A 17,793-nucleotide genomic window follows, 5' to 3' on the forward strand; every position below is an offset into this window, starting at 1 on the left:
TTTATGACACTCTTCACTTCTACTAAATAAACATTCCTGTTTATGACTCTTCACTTCTACTAAATAAACATTCCTGTTTATGACACTCTTCACAAACAATACTGACAATACACACATTCCACAACACACAGCTCAGCCACACACCCACTTCTCTATTCCCATGAAACCAGTTCTGTTTCTTCTAGGTGGAAAAATGGTCATGTGGATTTATAGGATAGTATTCTCCTCATCTCCATTGCATTCTCTGGCTCAATAGACAGCATATTATCATTCTGGTTCAATAGACAGCATATTATCATTCTGGTTCAATAGACAGTATATTATCATTCTGGCTCAATAGACAGTATATTATCATTCTGGTTCAATAGACAGCATATTATCATTCTGGTTCAATAGACAGCATATTATCATTATGGTTCAATAGACAGCATATTATCATTCTGGTTCAATAGACAGGATATTATCATTCTGGCTCAATAGACGGTATATTATCATTCTGGCTCAATAGACAGTATATTATCATTCTGGCTCAATAGACAGTATATTATCTATGCATGAGTGATATAGTATAGGTTGCAGATCATCCATTATTGAAAATGTCTAATGTGTAGCTTAAGTGTGTGAGAAAGATTCATCTAGGGTGGTGTCTTACCTGAGTCAAGCAGAAGTTTAACAGTTTAATGGTCTCGAAGACATAGCCTGGGGTCTTCTCTTGGTCAATGGTTTCCATGTTCCTGAAGAACAGAGACTCATGTCATTAAATCATCACTAATCTTTCTCTGATCTCACTGATTTCTAGCATCAGCTTCTAGCTTATTTTCTCTTGTTATCTAGCATCAGCTTCTAGCTTATTTTCTCTTGTTATCTAGCATCAGCTTATATTCTCTTGTTATCTAGCATCAGCTTCTATTCTCTTGTTATCTAGCATCAGCTTCTAGCTTCTTTATCTTGTTATCTAGCATCAGTCATGGGTAGAAAGGATGGGCAGAGTTATTCAACAAAGGGGTGAACTGAGGGTCATAGAACATGGCTGACTTGTACCACAGCTATAGGATTACGGTTTAACCAGGTTCTTCACTACAGACAACATTAAGGAACAACAGATACTTTAGTTTCCTCCCTCATTATGATTATAAAATCAGAGCCAGGTGTTTCACCACAACCAGGAAGAACTCTGCTCAGCCCTTGTTAGAACCTGGTCATTTCACATAGTCAGGGGAAAAACTCCTGACCCTTATGATGATGACTGAGGCCCGGGGCTTTATTATAAGGCCTACCTGCAGACGATGATGAAGAACTTGATGAGCAGCAGGGGGTGTGGGGTGCTGTTGTTACTGTTGCCCCCAGAGAGGTGCAGAGTGCTGTTGTTACTGTCGCCCCCAGAGAGGTGCAGAGTGCTGTTGTTACTGTCGCCCCCAGAGAGGTGCAGGGCGCTGTTGTTACTGTCGCCCCCAGAGGTGTGCAGGGTGCTGTTGGTACTGTCGCCCCCAGAGAGGTGCAGAGTGCTGTTGTTACTGTCGCCCCCAGAGAGGTGCAGGGCGCTGTTGTTACTGTCGCCCCCAGAGAGGTGCAGGGTGCTGTTGGTACTGTCGCCCCCAGAGAGGTGCAGGGTGCTGTTGTTACTGTCGCCCCCAGAGAGGTGCAGGGCGCTGTTGTTACTGTCGCCCCCAGAGAGGTGCAGGGTGCTGTTGCTACTGTCACCCCCAGAGAGGTGCAGGGTGCTGTTGCTACTGTCACCCCCAGAGAGGTGCAGTGTGCTGTTGTTACTGTCGCCCCCAGAGAGGTGCAGGGCACTGTGCCATAGCTGGTCACTGAAGAGCACCAGTACGTCCCTGGGTACTAGGGGAACCTCCGCAATATAGTCCTCCAGCCTGGGAAAGTAGGAGGAGGGGGGGGGGGAGGAGGAGGAAGAGGGAGGAGGGAGAGGGGGAGGCAGGAGGAGGGAGAGGGGGAGGCAGGAGGAGGGAGAGGGGGAGGCAGGTGGAGGGGTAGGCAGGGGGAGGGGGAGGGGAGGGAGGAGGGGGATTGGTAATAAGGTCAGGGTTCATCTAACTCAGTCTGACACAAACCACCTGTAGCCTACAGTACCTACAGTATCTCTCCCTCAGCAGGGATTTGGTAACATCTTGATTAATTAAAGAAACATCCTGCCTGCACACTAATAATGCTTCTATAATGTGATGTGCAGACTACAATCTGACTTTCAATGTTACTTCAAAATGTCAATGTGTGTTTCCCAAATGACACCCTGTGAAGGAGAGCCCTTTACTATGGACTAAATTACTCTTTTTTTTATTGACATTTTGAAACTGTAGATTACTCTGAAGTAATGTTATTTATTTTCTATTTCAACTCATCCATTTAATCTATAACCTGCATCTCCAAACATTTCCCGTTGTAATGCATTGTTCATTATATTGCCCAATTGGTGGGAGTGGCTAATTGGCACAGGTACCTGCAATGTGTAATCAGGGCCTGTGTTTTCTGGAAGGTGTTTCCTGACTATGTGGAAGAGCCATGTGCTTTACTTTCTACGTTTTCAGTTTTTAAAATAAATGAAGTACTTTTATAACTATTGAATTGCTCAGTTCCTCTTTTAAGCCTTTTAGATGACAAGGTATCAGACAAGGTACCCTATGTGTGACCAGAGCCCTGAATTTTCTCCTTGTTACAGATCTAGGATCTGGTCAAAAGTAGTGCACTATATAGGGAATAGATTGCAATTTTGGACGTATGAAATACATTTGAGCCAATCAGTCAACTCACCTGCGAGGCTCCAGTGACTGCACATCAACAAGCTTCTCAAAGGAAGCCACAAACGCCTCCAGCCACTGCTGCAGGCAGCCCACATCTTTCTGCAGGAGGAGAGGATGGGAAGAGAGATGGAGGATGAGTCTCCAGTCACAAGTCTGATCTGGGTTGATTGTTGATGTGATTGTGCATGTTGATGCTTCTTAAGCTTCTGTGTACAACACATTTACATTTTACATTTACATTTTAGTCATTTAGCAGACGCTCTTATCAGTTAGTGAGTGCATACATTATTTATACATACTGGGCCCCCGTGGGAATCGAACCCACAACCCTGGCGTTGCAAACGCCATGCTCTACCAACTGAGCTACATCCCAAGGGACATTCCTGGCAACATTTGGTGCATGGCAATACAATTTTCTGATTCTGAAGTCACAATATGGAAAAAGTACAGTGCATGTGGACCAGTACACGTTAACATTCCCTTAAAGGGATTGTACCCTGTGGTTGTTTTGAGATTGTTGTTTTCTGACCACAGTGCTAACAGGTTGTACTTATGCAGTGTGTAGCGCTCAAACTCAAAACAACAACCTGAGGGGGCTGACGTCTCTTGTTGTTGCAACAGGAAGTTGCAGCAACCTTACGAAAGTGATGGCACATTCAGGAGCATATGAGCTAATGCATTCAAGCCTTTTTTGTGAAAAAAACTAATCACAAAAGTAACAAGCTACAACATAGATTTCTTTATAGGCCAAATAAATAAAATCACCCATTAAGTCATGTACTCAATCGACTTATCGATCCTCAACTCTATTAAATACTGTGCTTTAAATGGAAAGGGACAGGGTGACAGGCCTTGAACTCTATTGCACAGGGACATTTTTACATATCAGAGTTCTACTGTAGGTTCTGGTGCACAGGGGCATTTTTACATCTCAGAGTTCTACTGTTGGTTCTGGAGGACAGGGACATTTTGACATATCAGAGTTCTACTGTAGGTTCTGTAACACAGGGACATTTATACATAGTTATACTGTAGGTTCTTAACAGGGACATTTATACATAGAGTTCTACTGTAGGTTCTGTAACAGGGACATTTATACATATCAGAGTTATATTGTTGGTTCTGTAACACAGAGACATTTTTACATAGTTCTACTGTTGGTTCTGTCAATATCGCAGCTCTTATCTGACTCATCATATCCTGCTACCCTCCTCCTATCAAGTCACACTATGTTTCCCATCTCTCACAAAGCCTCTTCTAGCCTGGTCCCAGATATGTTTGTGCTATTTCCTACTCCACTGCTGTCATTGTCAAGCCAAGGAGTTGGCAAGAGAGCAGAAACAGACTGGAACCCAGGCTACTATTGATGTCACTAAACAACTAGAGCGCCACAGAGACAGAGACACTTTACACCTAGTTTGATAGCTACAGTACAGTCATACAGACATGCTACATCAGCTCATCATTCTACAGGGAGAGAAGAACCTCATGGTGTTGAGGTAAAGATGAGACCTTTCCCTGACTTCACACAGAGCCTGACGGTTTAAGAGACGCAAAGACTTCTTTCAGAGAAAACGAGGAGTGTTATTTTCCACACATCAGGCGGTGTGTGGAGTGAGGGAGTACAGGTCCCACACGGGACAGCCTGACTCAATACACCCAAATAACATCAGGTGACAGCACATGATCTGACAATTAGTCAGGCACTTCCCATGAGATTCCAACTGCTACTAGTTTACTAATGAAAAGTGTGCCTAGTTGGTGCATGCAGCCTGAAAGACGCCCACGGGCCCATGTAGAGGAAGTTAGCTACGTTGTCAACAGCAGGCAGCAGCACCAGTATGGCTCCAAGGCACACTCCAAAACACACTTCAGAAACCCTCCTGTTTAAAGACCACTACTACTGACTAATGTGTAACTTCAGGTCTTTCAACTCAACAGTGGCAGCGTAACAGATGTTAAATCCTATACAGTGGGGGAAAAAAGTATTTAGTCAGCCACCAATTGTGCAAGTTCTCCCACTTAAAAAGATGAGAGAGGCCTGTAATTTTCATCATAGGTACACGTCAACTATGACAGACAAATTGAGAAAAAAAAATCCAGAAAATCACATTGTAGGATTTTTAATGAATTTATTTGCAAATTATGGTGGAAAATAAGTATTTGGTCACCGACAAACAAGCAAGATTTCTGGCTCTCACAGACCTGTAACTTCTTCTTTAAGAGGCTCCTCTGTCCTCCACTCGTTACCTGTATTAATGGCACCTGTTTGAACTTGTTATCAGTATAAAAGACACCTGTCCACAACCTCAAACAGTCACACTCCAAACTCCACTATGGCCAAGACCAAAGAGCTGTCAAAGGACACCAGAAACAAAATTGTAGACCTGCACCAGGCTGGGAAGACTGAATCTGCAATAGGTAAGCAGCTTGGTTTGAAGAAATCAACTGTGGGAGCAATTATTAGGAAATGGAAGACATACAAGACCACTGATAATCTCCCTCGATCTGGGGCTCCACGCAAGATCTCACCCCGTGGGGTCAAAAAGATCACAAGAACGGTGAGCAAAAATCCCAGAATCACACGGGGGGACCTAGTGAATGACCTGCAGAGAGCTGGGACCAAAGTAACAAAGCCTACCATCAGTAACACACTACGCCGCCAGGGACTGAAATCCCGCAGTGCCAGACGTGTCCCCCTGCTTAAGCCAGTACATGTCCAGGCCCGTCTGAAGTTTGCTAGAGTGCATTTGGATGATCCAGAAGAGGATTGGGAGAATGTCATATGGTCAGATGAAACCAAAATAGAACTTTTTGGTAAAAACTCAACTCGTCGTGTTTGGAGGACAAAGAATGCTGAGTTGCATCCAAAGAACACCATACCTACTGTGAAGCATGGGGTGGAAACATCATGCTCTGGGGCTGTTTTTCTGCAAAGGGACCAGGACGACTGATCCGTGTAAAGGAAAGAATGAATGGGGCCATGTATCGTAGATTTTGAGTGAAAACCTCCTTCCATCAGCAAGGGCATTGAAGATGAAACGTGGCTGGGTCTTTCAGCATGACAATGATCCCAAACACACCGCCCGGGCAACGAAGGAGTGGCTTCGTAAGAAGCATTTCAAAGTCCTGGAGTGGCCTAGCCAGTCTCCAGATCTCAACCCCATAGAAAATCTTTGGAAGGAGTTGAAAGTCCGTGTTGCCCAGCGACAGCCCCAAAACATCACTGCTCTAGAGGAGATCTGCATGGAGGAATGGGCCAAAATAACATCAACAGTGTGTGAAAACCTTGTGAAGACTTACAGAAAACGTTTGACCTGTGTCATTGCCAACAAAGGGTATATAACAAAGTATTGAGAAACTTTTGTTATTGACCAAATACTTATTTTCCACCATAATTTGCAAATAAATTCATTAAAAATCCTACAATGTGATTTTCTGGATTTTCTTTTCTCATTTTGTCTGTCATAGTTGACGTGTACCTATGATGAAAATTACAGGCCTCTCTCATCTTTTTAAGTGGGAGAACTTGCACAATTGGTGGCTGACTAAATACTTTTTTCCCCCACTGTATACAGTAAGGTGCAGTGCATCAATGTGTGTGACTGAACATTAGGCTTATTTCTTCAGGTTTTCTGTAATCAATCTAGAATGAAATGATAATATTAGCCTACCAGTTGGCTGTCATTTGTGGGCCAGTCCATGTCTCATTGCATGTGTCTGGTAGGGCAGGGAGAAGGGGTTCAGAAGAACCCAGTCTCAGTGAGCCCTCCTGGGTCCTGGGTTATCAGGGAGTCCAGAGCCAGAACAGTCTCAGTGAGCCCTCCTGGGTTATCAGGGTCCCGAGTCAGAACAGCAGGTCCAGACCAGGCCCACAGGATCCTTCAGCCCCTCTTAGAGTAGTGAGTAGCACATCTCTCCTAACCAGCCAGCACTAGTGCCTGTGTGTCTCTAGCCCTCTCTCCTAACCAGCACTAGCGCCTGTCTGTCTGTCTCTCGCTCCGTCTCACTCTCCTTCTGTCAAGCAACCAGGAAATGCCAAGTCACTATAACCGAAACACATTTCCTCCACGCGCCGCTCAAACTCAGCATCCTCATAGTAGGCCTAACCTCTTCCTCTTTAGTTACTGGAGCTATTTGTGAAGCAGATGGGGATGTCGGTAAGGGCTCGACCCAACAGCATCCTCCAACTATCTAGCACTACATGTACTCAGCACACTACTTCTCAGAATGACTCGGATGTGTGTAATGGGAACAGTTGGTGTACAAAATGTTTGAACAGTCTGATGAGTTGTTGTGGAACCCAAAATATCTGACTAGGTGATAATAGATGTATTTTTCACAAACTGTACATCTGAGGAAGAACAGTGTTTCTGAATGAGTTTTGTATTGGGAAGAGTTAGATCTGTTCACTGGAAAGCTGACTATAGCTACAGTATGACGGTCATTACAAGGTACTTGACTAATGTGTACCTGCTCGGCACGGTAAGGAATAAGTAAATAGTCTCAGTACAAATATAATATGCCCTCAAGTCGTCATCTGTGATCCAAGTTTAGCCATGATGGCTCTCAATAAACACAGCGTATTGTATTCATTTCAACAGCCACTTCATACCCTGACTGTCTGTTTCAGTGACATGAAGATAGAATTACCTTGAAATAGTCACATCATTGTCAGTTATCCACAGTAGAGGTCTGCACAGGACTGATTTCTTCATCCTGCTCCGCCTGCAGATTTTCATAACGCACCACGCCCGCTGGGTTTCTGTCTGACTCCCACCCGCTACCGCAAGAACTGGTCCCAAACCCAACCGCAGTCCCGTAAAGTTATTTTAGGTGTATGTGACACAGCTCACTTGCCAGCTATTTTTCGCCATATAGGCAATATCAGAAATAAGAAATAGGTATAATTACAAGAGATTCTCACGTGGTCCATTATATTAGGTTATCTGTATTTAATACTGGGCTATATCAGCCAATATGCTAGATGTAGTTTGAAGTGAGCAGAGTTGGAGAGACTTGCCCTTTCTCTTAAGCTATTTTTATAGCCTACCCAGGGCCGGCATTGTGACAATTGGCTGCCGCCTTCCGGCGCCCCTGATTGGCTGCTACTCTGCCAAAGGCACCTCAGCCACCAGCTCATAGCGTTGCTGCAGTTCCCGACGACTTGTGTGTTTATATGGGATTATCCAATTGTGAAACATTAATACAAATGAATCTGCCAATTAAATGATTGTTTTGTTTTTTATGTTTGTGTATGACGAAGACGATTAGTAATGAAGTCAGTAGCCTAACCTGTTAATGTTAGCTAGCTACTACTAGTGGATATCATTTTAGCTAAAAGTAAACTATAGATTTGAAACAATTTGCTACCATGTCTAAAAAAACTATCAGGAAGCGAATATTTAAAAAATAAACGAATGAGAAAAGAGGCACAGTCTCCAAACCAAAGAGATTCGCTGCTGAACTGTATCAGCGTGCAGCAATGTCCATCAGCCAGTGTGGAGAATGACAAGCCTCCGAGGACTGGCCATTCATTCGCAGAGAACAACGAGCCCCCGTTCGCTGATTCTAGCAGCGAAGAGGGCAAACCAGAGGAGTCCGAGCCATGCACTTCCACTGATGATGACAGCTCTCTGGCTGGACAAGAACAGGTGGTTGCACCAGGCCTAGCCACACCTCCAAACAACGCCGGCGAAGACCCTACTATCTTGGACCCGGACCCAGATTCGTCGCTCCCCGTCCCCGATGACAGTGGTGGTGCTGCTGCTAAATCCAACTCCCAGACAAAAAATATAAAGGATCCCGGTGAGTGGCCAAAATATATGAATGGATCTTTACGGGATATGTTAGTGCAGGCTGGGCCACATCAGGATAAAGAGGGGAATTTCCCAAGAGATGAGGGACAACTAAAGTTTTTGGTGGCCCACTACAATAGGAGGATGGCGAACGTAGAGAGAGTGGAGACCCATGGCTTGTCTATTCCAAGCAAAACACTGCTCCAGCGAACGAGGCCCACCATGCATTTATGAAAGCACTTGTTTCTAAAGCTCAAATGATCTCACTCTTTTTTACAGTTAAAATATATGTTAAATATGTTATATAATAGTGTTATTTTTATTGTAATTGTAACAATTATGGGATCGTTCCATGTGGGATAACAGGTAAGAAACTCGGTTTCCTACTATAGGTAAGCAATGTGATAGCAACATTGTAACTCTCTGATGCAGGGGTTAAAGTAAAATTCCCTTCTGCCTGGTAAGGGACCTCCTATACAGTGGGGGAAAAAAGTATTTAGTCAGCCACCAATTGTGCAAGTTCTCCCACTTAAAAAGATGAGAGAGGCCTGTAATGTTCATCATAGGTACACGTCAACTATGACAGACAAATTGAGAAAAAAAATTCCAGAAAATCACATTGTAGGATTTTTAATGAATTTATTTGCAAATTATGGTGGAAAATAAGTATTTGGTCACCTACAAACAAGCAAGATTTCTGGCTCTCACAGACCTGTAACTTCTTCTTTAAGAGGCTCCTCTGTCCTCCACTCGTTACCTGTATTAATGGCACCTGTTTGAACTTGTTATCAGTATAAAAAGACACCTGTCCACAACCTCAAACAGTCACACTCCAAACTCCACTATGGCCAAGACCAAAGAGCTGTCAAAGGACACCAGAAACAAAATTGTAGACCTGCGCCAGGCTGGGAAGACTGAATCTGCAATAGGTAAGCAGCTTGGTTTGAAGAAATCAACTGTGGGAGCAATTATTAGGAAATGGAAGACATACAAGACCACTGATAATCTCCCTCGATCTGGGGCGCCACGCAAGATCTCACCCCGTGGGGTCAAAATGATCACAAGAACGGTGAGCAAAAATCCCAGAACCACACGGGGGGACCTAGTGAATGACCTGCAGAGAGCTGGGACCAAAGTAACAAAGCCTACCATCAGTAACACACTACGCCGCCAGGGACTGAAATCCTGCAGTGCCAGACGTGTCCCCCTGCTTAAGGCAGTACATGTCCAGGCCCGTCTGCAGTTTGCTAGAGTGCATTTGGATGATCCAGAAGAGGATTGGGAGAATGTCATATGGTCAGATGAAACCAAAATAGAACTTTTTGGTAAAAACTCAACTCGTCGTGTTTGGAGGACAAAGAATGCTGAGTTGCATCCAAAGAACACCATACCTACTGTGAAGCATGGGGGGGGGAAACATCATGCTTTGGGGCTGTTTTTCTGCAAAGGGACCAGGACGACTGATCCGTGTAAAGGAAAGAATGAATGGGGCCATGTATCGTGAGATTTTGAGTGAAAACCTCCTTCCATCAGCAAGGGCATTGAAGATGAAACGTGGCTGGGTCTTTCAGCATGGCAATGATCCCAAACACACCGCCCGGGCAACGAAGGAGTGGCTTCGTAAGAAGCATTTCAAGGTCCTGGAGTGGCCTAGCCAGTCTCCAGATCTCAACCCCATAGAAAATCTTTGGAGGGAGTTGAAAGTCTGTGTTGCCCAGCGACAGCCCCAAAACATCACTGCTCTAGAGGAGATCTGCATGGAGGAATGGGCCAAAATACCAGCAACAGTGTGTGAAAACCTTGTGAAGACTTACAGAAAACGTTTGACCTGTGTCATTGCCAACAAAGGGTATATAACAAAGTATTGAGAAACTTTTGTTATTGACCAAATACTTATTTTCCACCATAATTTGCAAATAAATTCATTAAAAATCCTACAATGTGATTTTCTGGAATTTTCTTTCTCATTTTGTCTGTCATAGTTGACGTGTACCTATGATGAAAATTACAGGCCTCTCTCATCTTTTTAAGTGGGAGAACTTGCACAATTGGTGGCTGACTAAATACTTTTTTTCCCCACTGTATGTGCACGGGTGCACCCAAAAAAAATTATGCCCATAATCATAGAATTACATATACACTGCTCAAAAAAATTAAGGGAACACTAAAATAACACATCCTAGATCTGAATGAATGAAATAATCTTATTAAATACTTTTCTTTACATAGTTGAATGTGCTGACAACAAAATCACACAAAAATTATCAATGGAAATCAAATTTAATCAATCCATGGAGGTCTGGATTTGGAGTCACCCTCAAAATTAAAGTGGAAAACCACACTACAGGCTGATCCAACTTTGATGTAATGTCCTTAAAACAAGTCAAAATGAGGCTCAGTAGTGTGTGTGGCCTCCACGTGCCTGTATGACCTCCCTACAACGCCTGGGCATGCTCCTGATGAGGTGGCGGATGGTCTCCTGAGGGATCTCCTCCCAGACCTGGACTAAAGCATCCGCCAACTCTTGGACAGTCTGTGGTGCAACGTGGCGTTGGTGGATGGAGCGAGACATGATGGCCCAGATGTGCTCAATTGGATTCAGGTCTGGGGAACGGGCGGGCCAGTCCATAGCATCAATGCCTTCCTCTTGCGGGAACTGCTGACACACTCCAGCCACATGAGGTCTAGCATTGTCTTGCATTAGGAGGAACCCAGGGCCAACCGCACCAGCATATGGTCTCACAAGGGGTCTGAGGATCTCATCTCGGTACCTAATGGCAGTCAGGCTACCTCTGGCGAGCACATGGAGGGCTGTGCGGCCCCCCAAAGAAATGCCACCCCACACCATGACTGACCCACCGCCAAACCGGTCATGCTGGAGGATGTTGCAGGCAGCAGAACGTTCTCCACGGCGTCTCCAGACTCTGTCACGTCTGTCACACGTGCTCAGTGTGAACCTGCTTTCATCTGTGAAGAGCACAGGGCGCCAGTGGCGAATTTGCCAATCTTGGTGTTCTCTGGCAAATGCCAAACGTCCTGCACGGTGTTGGGCTGTAAGCACAACCCCCACCTGTGGACGTCGGGCCCTCATACCACCCTCATGGGGTCGGTTTCTGACCGTTTGAGCAGACACATGCACATTTGTGGCCTGCTGGAGGTCATTTTGTAGGGCTCTGGCAGTGCTCCTCCTACTCCTCCTTGCACAAAGGCGGAGGTAGCAGTCCTGCTGCTGGGTTGTTGCCCTCCTACGGCCTCCTCCACGTCTCCTGATGTACTGTTCTGTCTCCTGGTAGCGCCTCCATGCTCTGGACACTACGCTGACAGACACAGCAAACCTTCTTGCCACAGCTCACATTGATGTGCCATCCTGGATGAGCTGCACTACCTGAGCCACTTGTGTGGGTTGTAGACTCCGTCTCATGCTACCACTAGAGTGAAAGCACCGCCAGCATTCAAAAGTGACCAAAACATCAGCCAGGAAGCATAGGAACTGAGAAGTGGTCTGTGGTCACCACCTGCAAAACCACTTCTTTATTGGGGGTGTCTTGCTAATTGCCTATAATTTCCACCTGTTGTCTATTCCATTTGCACAACAGCATGTGAAATGTATTGTCAATCAGTGTTGCTTCCTAAGTGGACAGTTTGATTTCACAGAAGTGTGATTGACTTGGAGTTACATTGTGTTGTTTAAGTGTTCCCTTTATTTTTTTGAGCAGTGTATAATTGGAGCCTATTTCTTCCTATTCCAAAAAATAAGTGGTAAGCCTACCTGTTTGACAGACACAACTATGCTATCCATAGATGTCGGTATAGCCAAATACTCCAATACTGTCGCATGCACTGATTAAATACCTCGGTGCCTGGGAAGGGCTTGGTGCGTTTGGTTAAAACCAGGACTCTAATTGAGTGAGGGTATCACCTACCCTTTGTTAAAGAAAAGGGCAAAAAGGATATCTGTTGTTTGCTTTATATTTTGAAATAAATGCATAAAACGTATCCAAATTATATTAAGCGTTCTATAAGGATGCTTAACTCGGTGATGCCTTATGGTACAAACAAGCTCTAAAATGCCCGCGAAAGACGTGACTCCGATGCATATGGGGATGTATTGATTCCTCTCTATGACATTCTGAAGCTGAGCTGCAGCCTATAATATTCGAGGAGATCATTTTTGACTTTGCTATTCTATCCCTATTAATTGAGCTTTTCTCTTTCTGAAATGTTTGTCTTGCCGAGTTCGGCAGAACGTCCAGGGCCGGCCCTGAGCCTACCTTTTAGGAGTGGGAAGATTTTCAAACTGAGAAATAGCCTATGGGTGATCAATATTTATTTCTAGGCAATGTAGTAAACTATAGCCTAATCATATTTAGGAAGTACATTTCCTTGGAAAGATAACTGCCCCGTGCCTCTCCTCCCATACATAGGCTATAGCCTACTCTATTTAAATTGAGACCACATGCGAACCTGATCTCGCGCCTATGGCTACTGAACTTGAAGCAGAATGATGACAGCTACTTTTGCATATAGCCTACCTACCTATATATATATATACATACTTTTTTTTTCATCTCTTTGTGTTTCATAATTTTCCTTCAATTCGCAAGAGGCTGAATGTATCTCACAGGAAAAAGCATCCGAGCGAGCAAACAGTGCCCCTCTGTCTCTCTATGTGTAGGCCATCTATCTGATACTGTCTGGTCCAAATGAGTATGACATTCTTGCCGCCCGTAGCATTGAATGCAAGGGAAGCCAGCGAGCATTTGGACTCCCTTGGCAAAAAAAGTATACAAATTAGCCAATCAGCGTTGAGCTAAACTGAGCGAGATCAACTGTGAATGGTCCTGGCGAAGAAAAAAAAAAGTGTCAAGGGAAGCCAGCTTGGATTTGGCTCCTATCTAATTGCTTTGAGAACATACCTCATTAACAGAAACAACTTGAATTGTTGCATCTCGTTGTTGTTGTCCTCCGGTGGCTGGCTAGCTAGCCATCTAAAATGATCCCTTTCCTAAATTAGCCATGGATGGAGATAGGGATTTGGACTTGTGGTTTTACTTAATTCTCCGTACTGGCCAATGATTATAACGGCGATTCTGATCCAACCATTAATAAAAACAAATGTTATTTGCCACATGCGCCGAATACAACAGGTGTAGACCTTACAGTGAAATGCTTACTTACAAGCCCTTAACCAACAATGCAGTTTGTTGTTAAGTAAAAAATTGATGAGTAAAAAATAACAAATACAAAATAATTAAAGAGCTGCAGTAAAATAAAATAACAGTAGGGAGGCACCGGTTAGTCGAGATAATTGAGGTAATATGTACATGTGGGTAGAGTTAAAGTGACTATGCATAGATAATAAACAGAGTAGCAGCAGCGTAAAAGAGGGGGTGGGGTGGGGGAGACAATGCAAATAGTCCGGGTAGCCATGATTAGCTGTTCAGGAGTCTTATGGCTTGGGGGTAGAAGCTGTTAAGAAGCCTTTTGGACCTAGACTTGGTGCTCTGGTACCGCTTGCCATGCGGTAGCAGAGAGAAAAGTCTATGACTGGGGTGTCTGGAGTCTTTGACAATTTTTAGGGCCTTCCTCTGACACCGCCTGGTATAGAGGTCCTGGATGGCAGGAAGCTTGGCCCCAGTGATGTACTGGGCCGTACGCACTACCCTATGTAGTGCCTTGCGGTCGGAGGCCGAGCAGTTGCCATACCAGGCAGTGATGCAACCAGTCAGGATGCTCTTGATGGTGCAGCTGTATAACTTTTTTAGGATCTGAGGACCCATGCCAAATCAAATGTCTCCTGAGGGGGAATAGGCTTTGTCGTGCCCTCTTCACGACTGTCTTGGTGTGTTTGGACCATGATAGTTTGTTGGTGATGTGGACACCAAGGAACTTGAAGCTCTCAACCTGTTCCACTACAGCCCCGTCGATGAGAATGGGGGCGTGCTCAGTCCACTTTTTTTTCTTGTAGTCCACAATCATCTCCTTTGTCTTGATCACATTGAGGGAGAGGTTGTTAATTCATACATTGTTGTGCACCTAGCCTGAGAGGATGGAAGTTCAATATGTAGCTAAATGTAGAAGGCTAATGTTAACTAGCTAACGTTACCCATGAATGGAAGTTAGACAAGCGAGCAAGCATTTTAGCAAGGTAGCCTAGGATAACAAAAAATAAAAGCGTGTACTGTATCGTCAACATGAAAGAGAGGAGGATGGCATTGGCGTTTCTCTACAAGTAGGGTGAGTCAACATGTTTTTCTACTTGCACGAACGCGTGCGCACACACACACGCGAAAACAGAAATCAGAAACATGGACAGCCACATGATATTTAGCTTATTGGACTAAATTGTTTTTGGTATCTTTTAGTTGTACCTGTTTTAGACTAAGCAGAGGTGATTTGATAATGTTGAAGTTGAAATGGTGCTGGAATAGTGGAGGCAGCTCCTGTTTTCTTTGTGACTTGCGGTAACTGTCTGTGGTTCTAAATCAATAGTTGTTTAGTGGTCCGAAAATGTCGGAAACATTAACTTGCTTAACCATGCTGTAGGTAGGTAATGTAACTGTCTGTTACATGCAATATGCGTAGTGGACTTCACCGGACAGAGGTTGCTATCCGGTTTTGTGATAAAACAAAAGTTGTGGTTGAATTTATTCTGCCACTGTCTGGCCTATACATCACGGTCGCAAGGCATTTGAATTAACAGCAAGCAACGCAATTATCGAAACACATACAGTGTAGGTACAGTGAGGGAAGAAAGTATTTGATCCCCTGCTGACTTTGTACGTTTGCCCACTGACAAAGAAATGATCAGTCTATAATTTTAATGGTCGGTTTATTTGAACAGTGAGACAGAATAACAACAAAAAAATCCAGAAAAACGCATGTCAAAAATGTTATAAATTGATTTGCATTTTAATGAGGGAAATACGTATTTGACCCCTCTGCAAAACATGACTTAGTACTTGGTGGCAAAACCGTTGTTGGCAATCACAGAGGTCAGAAGTTTCTTGTAGTTGGCCACCAGGTTTGCACACATCTCAGGAGGGATTTTGTACCACTCCTCTTTGCAGATCTTCTCCAAGTCATTAAGGTTTCGATTTTGACGTTTGGCAACTCGAACCTTCAGCTCCCTCCACAGATTTTCTATGGGATTAAGGTCTGGAGACTGGCTAGGCCACTCCAGGACCTTAATGTGCCTCTTCTTGAGCCACTCCTTTGTTGCCTTGGCCGTGTGTTTTGGGTCATTATCATGCTGGAATACCCATCCACGACCCATTTTCAATGCCCTGGCTGAGGGAAGGAGGTTCTCACCCAAGATTTGACGGTACATGGCCCCGTCCATCGTCCCTTTGATGCGGTGAAGTTGTCCTGTCCCCTTAGCAGAAAAACACCCCCAAAGCATAATGTTTCCACCTCCATGTTTGACGGTGGGGATGGTGTTCTTGGGGTCATAGGCAGCATTCCTCCTCCTCCAAACACGGTGAGTTGAGTTGATGCCAAAGAGCTCGATTTTGGTCTCATCTGACCACAACACTTTCACCCAGTTCTCCTCTGAATCATTCAGATGTTCATTGGCAAACTTCAGACGGGCATGTACAGTGGGGAGAACAAGTATTTGATACACTGCCAATTTTGCAGGTTTTCCTACTTACAAAGCATGTAGAGGTCTGTAATTTTTATCATAGGTACACTTCAACTGTGAGAGACAAAAATCCAGAAAATCACATTGTATGATTTTTAAGTAATTAACTTGCATTTTATTGCATGACATAAGTATTTGATCACCTACCAACCAGTAAGAATTCCGGCTCTCACAGACCTGTTAGTTTTTCTTTAAGAAGCCCTCCTGTTCTCCACTCATTACCTGTATTAACTGCACCTGTTTGAACTCGTTACCTGTATAAAAGACACCTGTCCACACACTCAATCAAACAGACTCCAACCTCTCTACAATGGCCAAGACCAGAGAGCTGTGTAAGGACATCAGGGATACAATTGTAGACCTGCACAAGGCTGGGATGGGCTACAGGACAATAGGCAAGCAGCTTGGTGAGAAGGCAACAACTGTTGGTGCAATTATTAGAAAATGGAAGAAGTTCAAGATGACGGTCAATCACTCTCGGCCTGGGGCTCCATGCAAGATCTCACCCCGTGGGGCATCAATGATCATAAGGAAGGTGAGGGATCAGCCCAGAACTACACGGCAGGACCTGGTCAATGACCTGAAGAGAGCTGGGACCACAGTCTCAAAGAAAACCATTAGTAACACACTACGCCGTCATGGATTAAAATCCTGCAGCGCACGCAAGGTCCCCTGCTCAAGCCCGCGCATGTCCAGGCCCGTCTGAAGTTTGCCAATGACCATCTGGATGATCCAGAGGAGGAATGGGATAAGGTCATGTGGTCTGATGAGACAAAAATAGAGCTTTTTGATCTAAACTCCACTCGCCGTGTTTGGAGGAAGAAGAAGGATGAGTACAACCCGAAGAACACCATCCCAACTGTGAAGCATGGAGGTGGAAACATCATTCTTTGGAGATGCTTTTCTGCAAAGGGGACAGGACAACTGCACCGTATTGAGGGGAGGATGGATGGGGCCATGTATCGCGAGATCTTGGCCAACAACTTCCTTCCCTCAGTAAGAGCATTGAAGATGGGTCATGGCTGGGTCTTCCAGCATGACAACGACCCGAAACACACAGCCAGGGCAACTAAGGAGTGGCTCCTTAAGAAGCATCTCAAGGTCCTGGAGTGGCCTAGCCAGTCTCCAGACCTGAACCGAATAGAAAATATTTGGAGGGAGCTGAAAGTCCGTATTGCCCAGCGACAGCCCCGAAACCTGAAGGATCTGGAGAAGGTCTGTATGGAGGAGTGGGCCAAAATCCTTGCTGCAGTGTGTGCAAACCTGGTCAAGACCTACAGGAAACGTATGATCTCTGTAATTGCAAACAAAGGTTTCTGTACCAAATATTAAGTTCTGCTTTTCTGATGTATCAAATACTTATGTCATGCAATAAAAAGCAAATGAATTACTTAAAAATCATACAATGTGATTTTCTGGATCCTGCCGTGTAGTTCTGGGCTGATCCCTCACCTTCCTCATGATCATTGATGCCCCACGAGGTGAGATCTTGCATGGAGCCCCAGACCGAGGGTGATTGACCATCATCTTGAACTTCCATTTTCTAATAATTGCGCCAACAGTTGTTGCCTTCTCACCAAGCTGCTTGTCTATTGTC

General features: G+C 44.5%; 1 protein-coding gene across 2 annotated transcripts in view; it reads right to left on the reverse strand.

The window, feature by feature from the left end:
• Window positions 1-17,793, reverse strand: part of LOC121542609 (neurobeachin-like protein 2) — a 104,130-nt gene that overhangs the window by 67,562 nt on the left and 18,775 nt on the right. The window contains exons 1-4 of one of the 2 annotated variants that reach the window (XM_045226220.1): window positions 6,431-6,605; window positions 2,767-2,855; window positions 1,278-1,871; window positions 653-734 (exon numbers count right to left, since the gene is read on the reverse strand). In XM_045226220.1, the coding sequence (XP_045082155.1) occupies window positions 653-734; window positions 1,278-1,871; window positions 2,767-2,855; window positions 6,431-6,460 (795 nt within the window). In that variant the 5' untranslated portion in view covers window positions 6,461-6,605. Of the gene's footprint in view, window positions 1-652; window positions 735-1,277; window positions 1,872-2,766; window positions 2,856-6,430; window positions 6,606-17,793 lie in introns of those variants that run through there. The other variant, XM_045226221.1, reaches the window with a different exon arrangement.

This window comes from Coregonus clupeaformis, chromosome 17, assembly GCF_020615455.1.
Source record: "Coregonus clupeaformis isolate EN_2021a chromosome 17, ASM2061545v1, whole genome shotgun sequence".
Classification (NCBI taxonomy): Eukaryota; Metazoa; Chordata; class Actinopteri; order Salmoniformes; family Salmonidae; genus Coregonus; species Coregonus clupeaformis.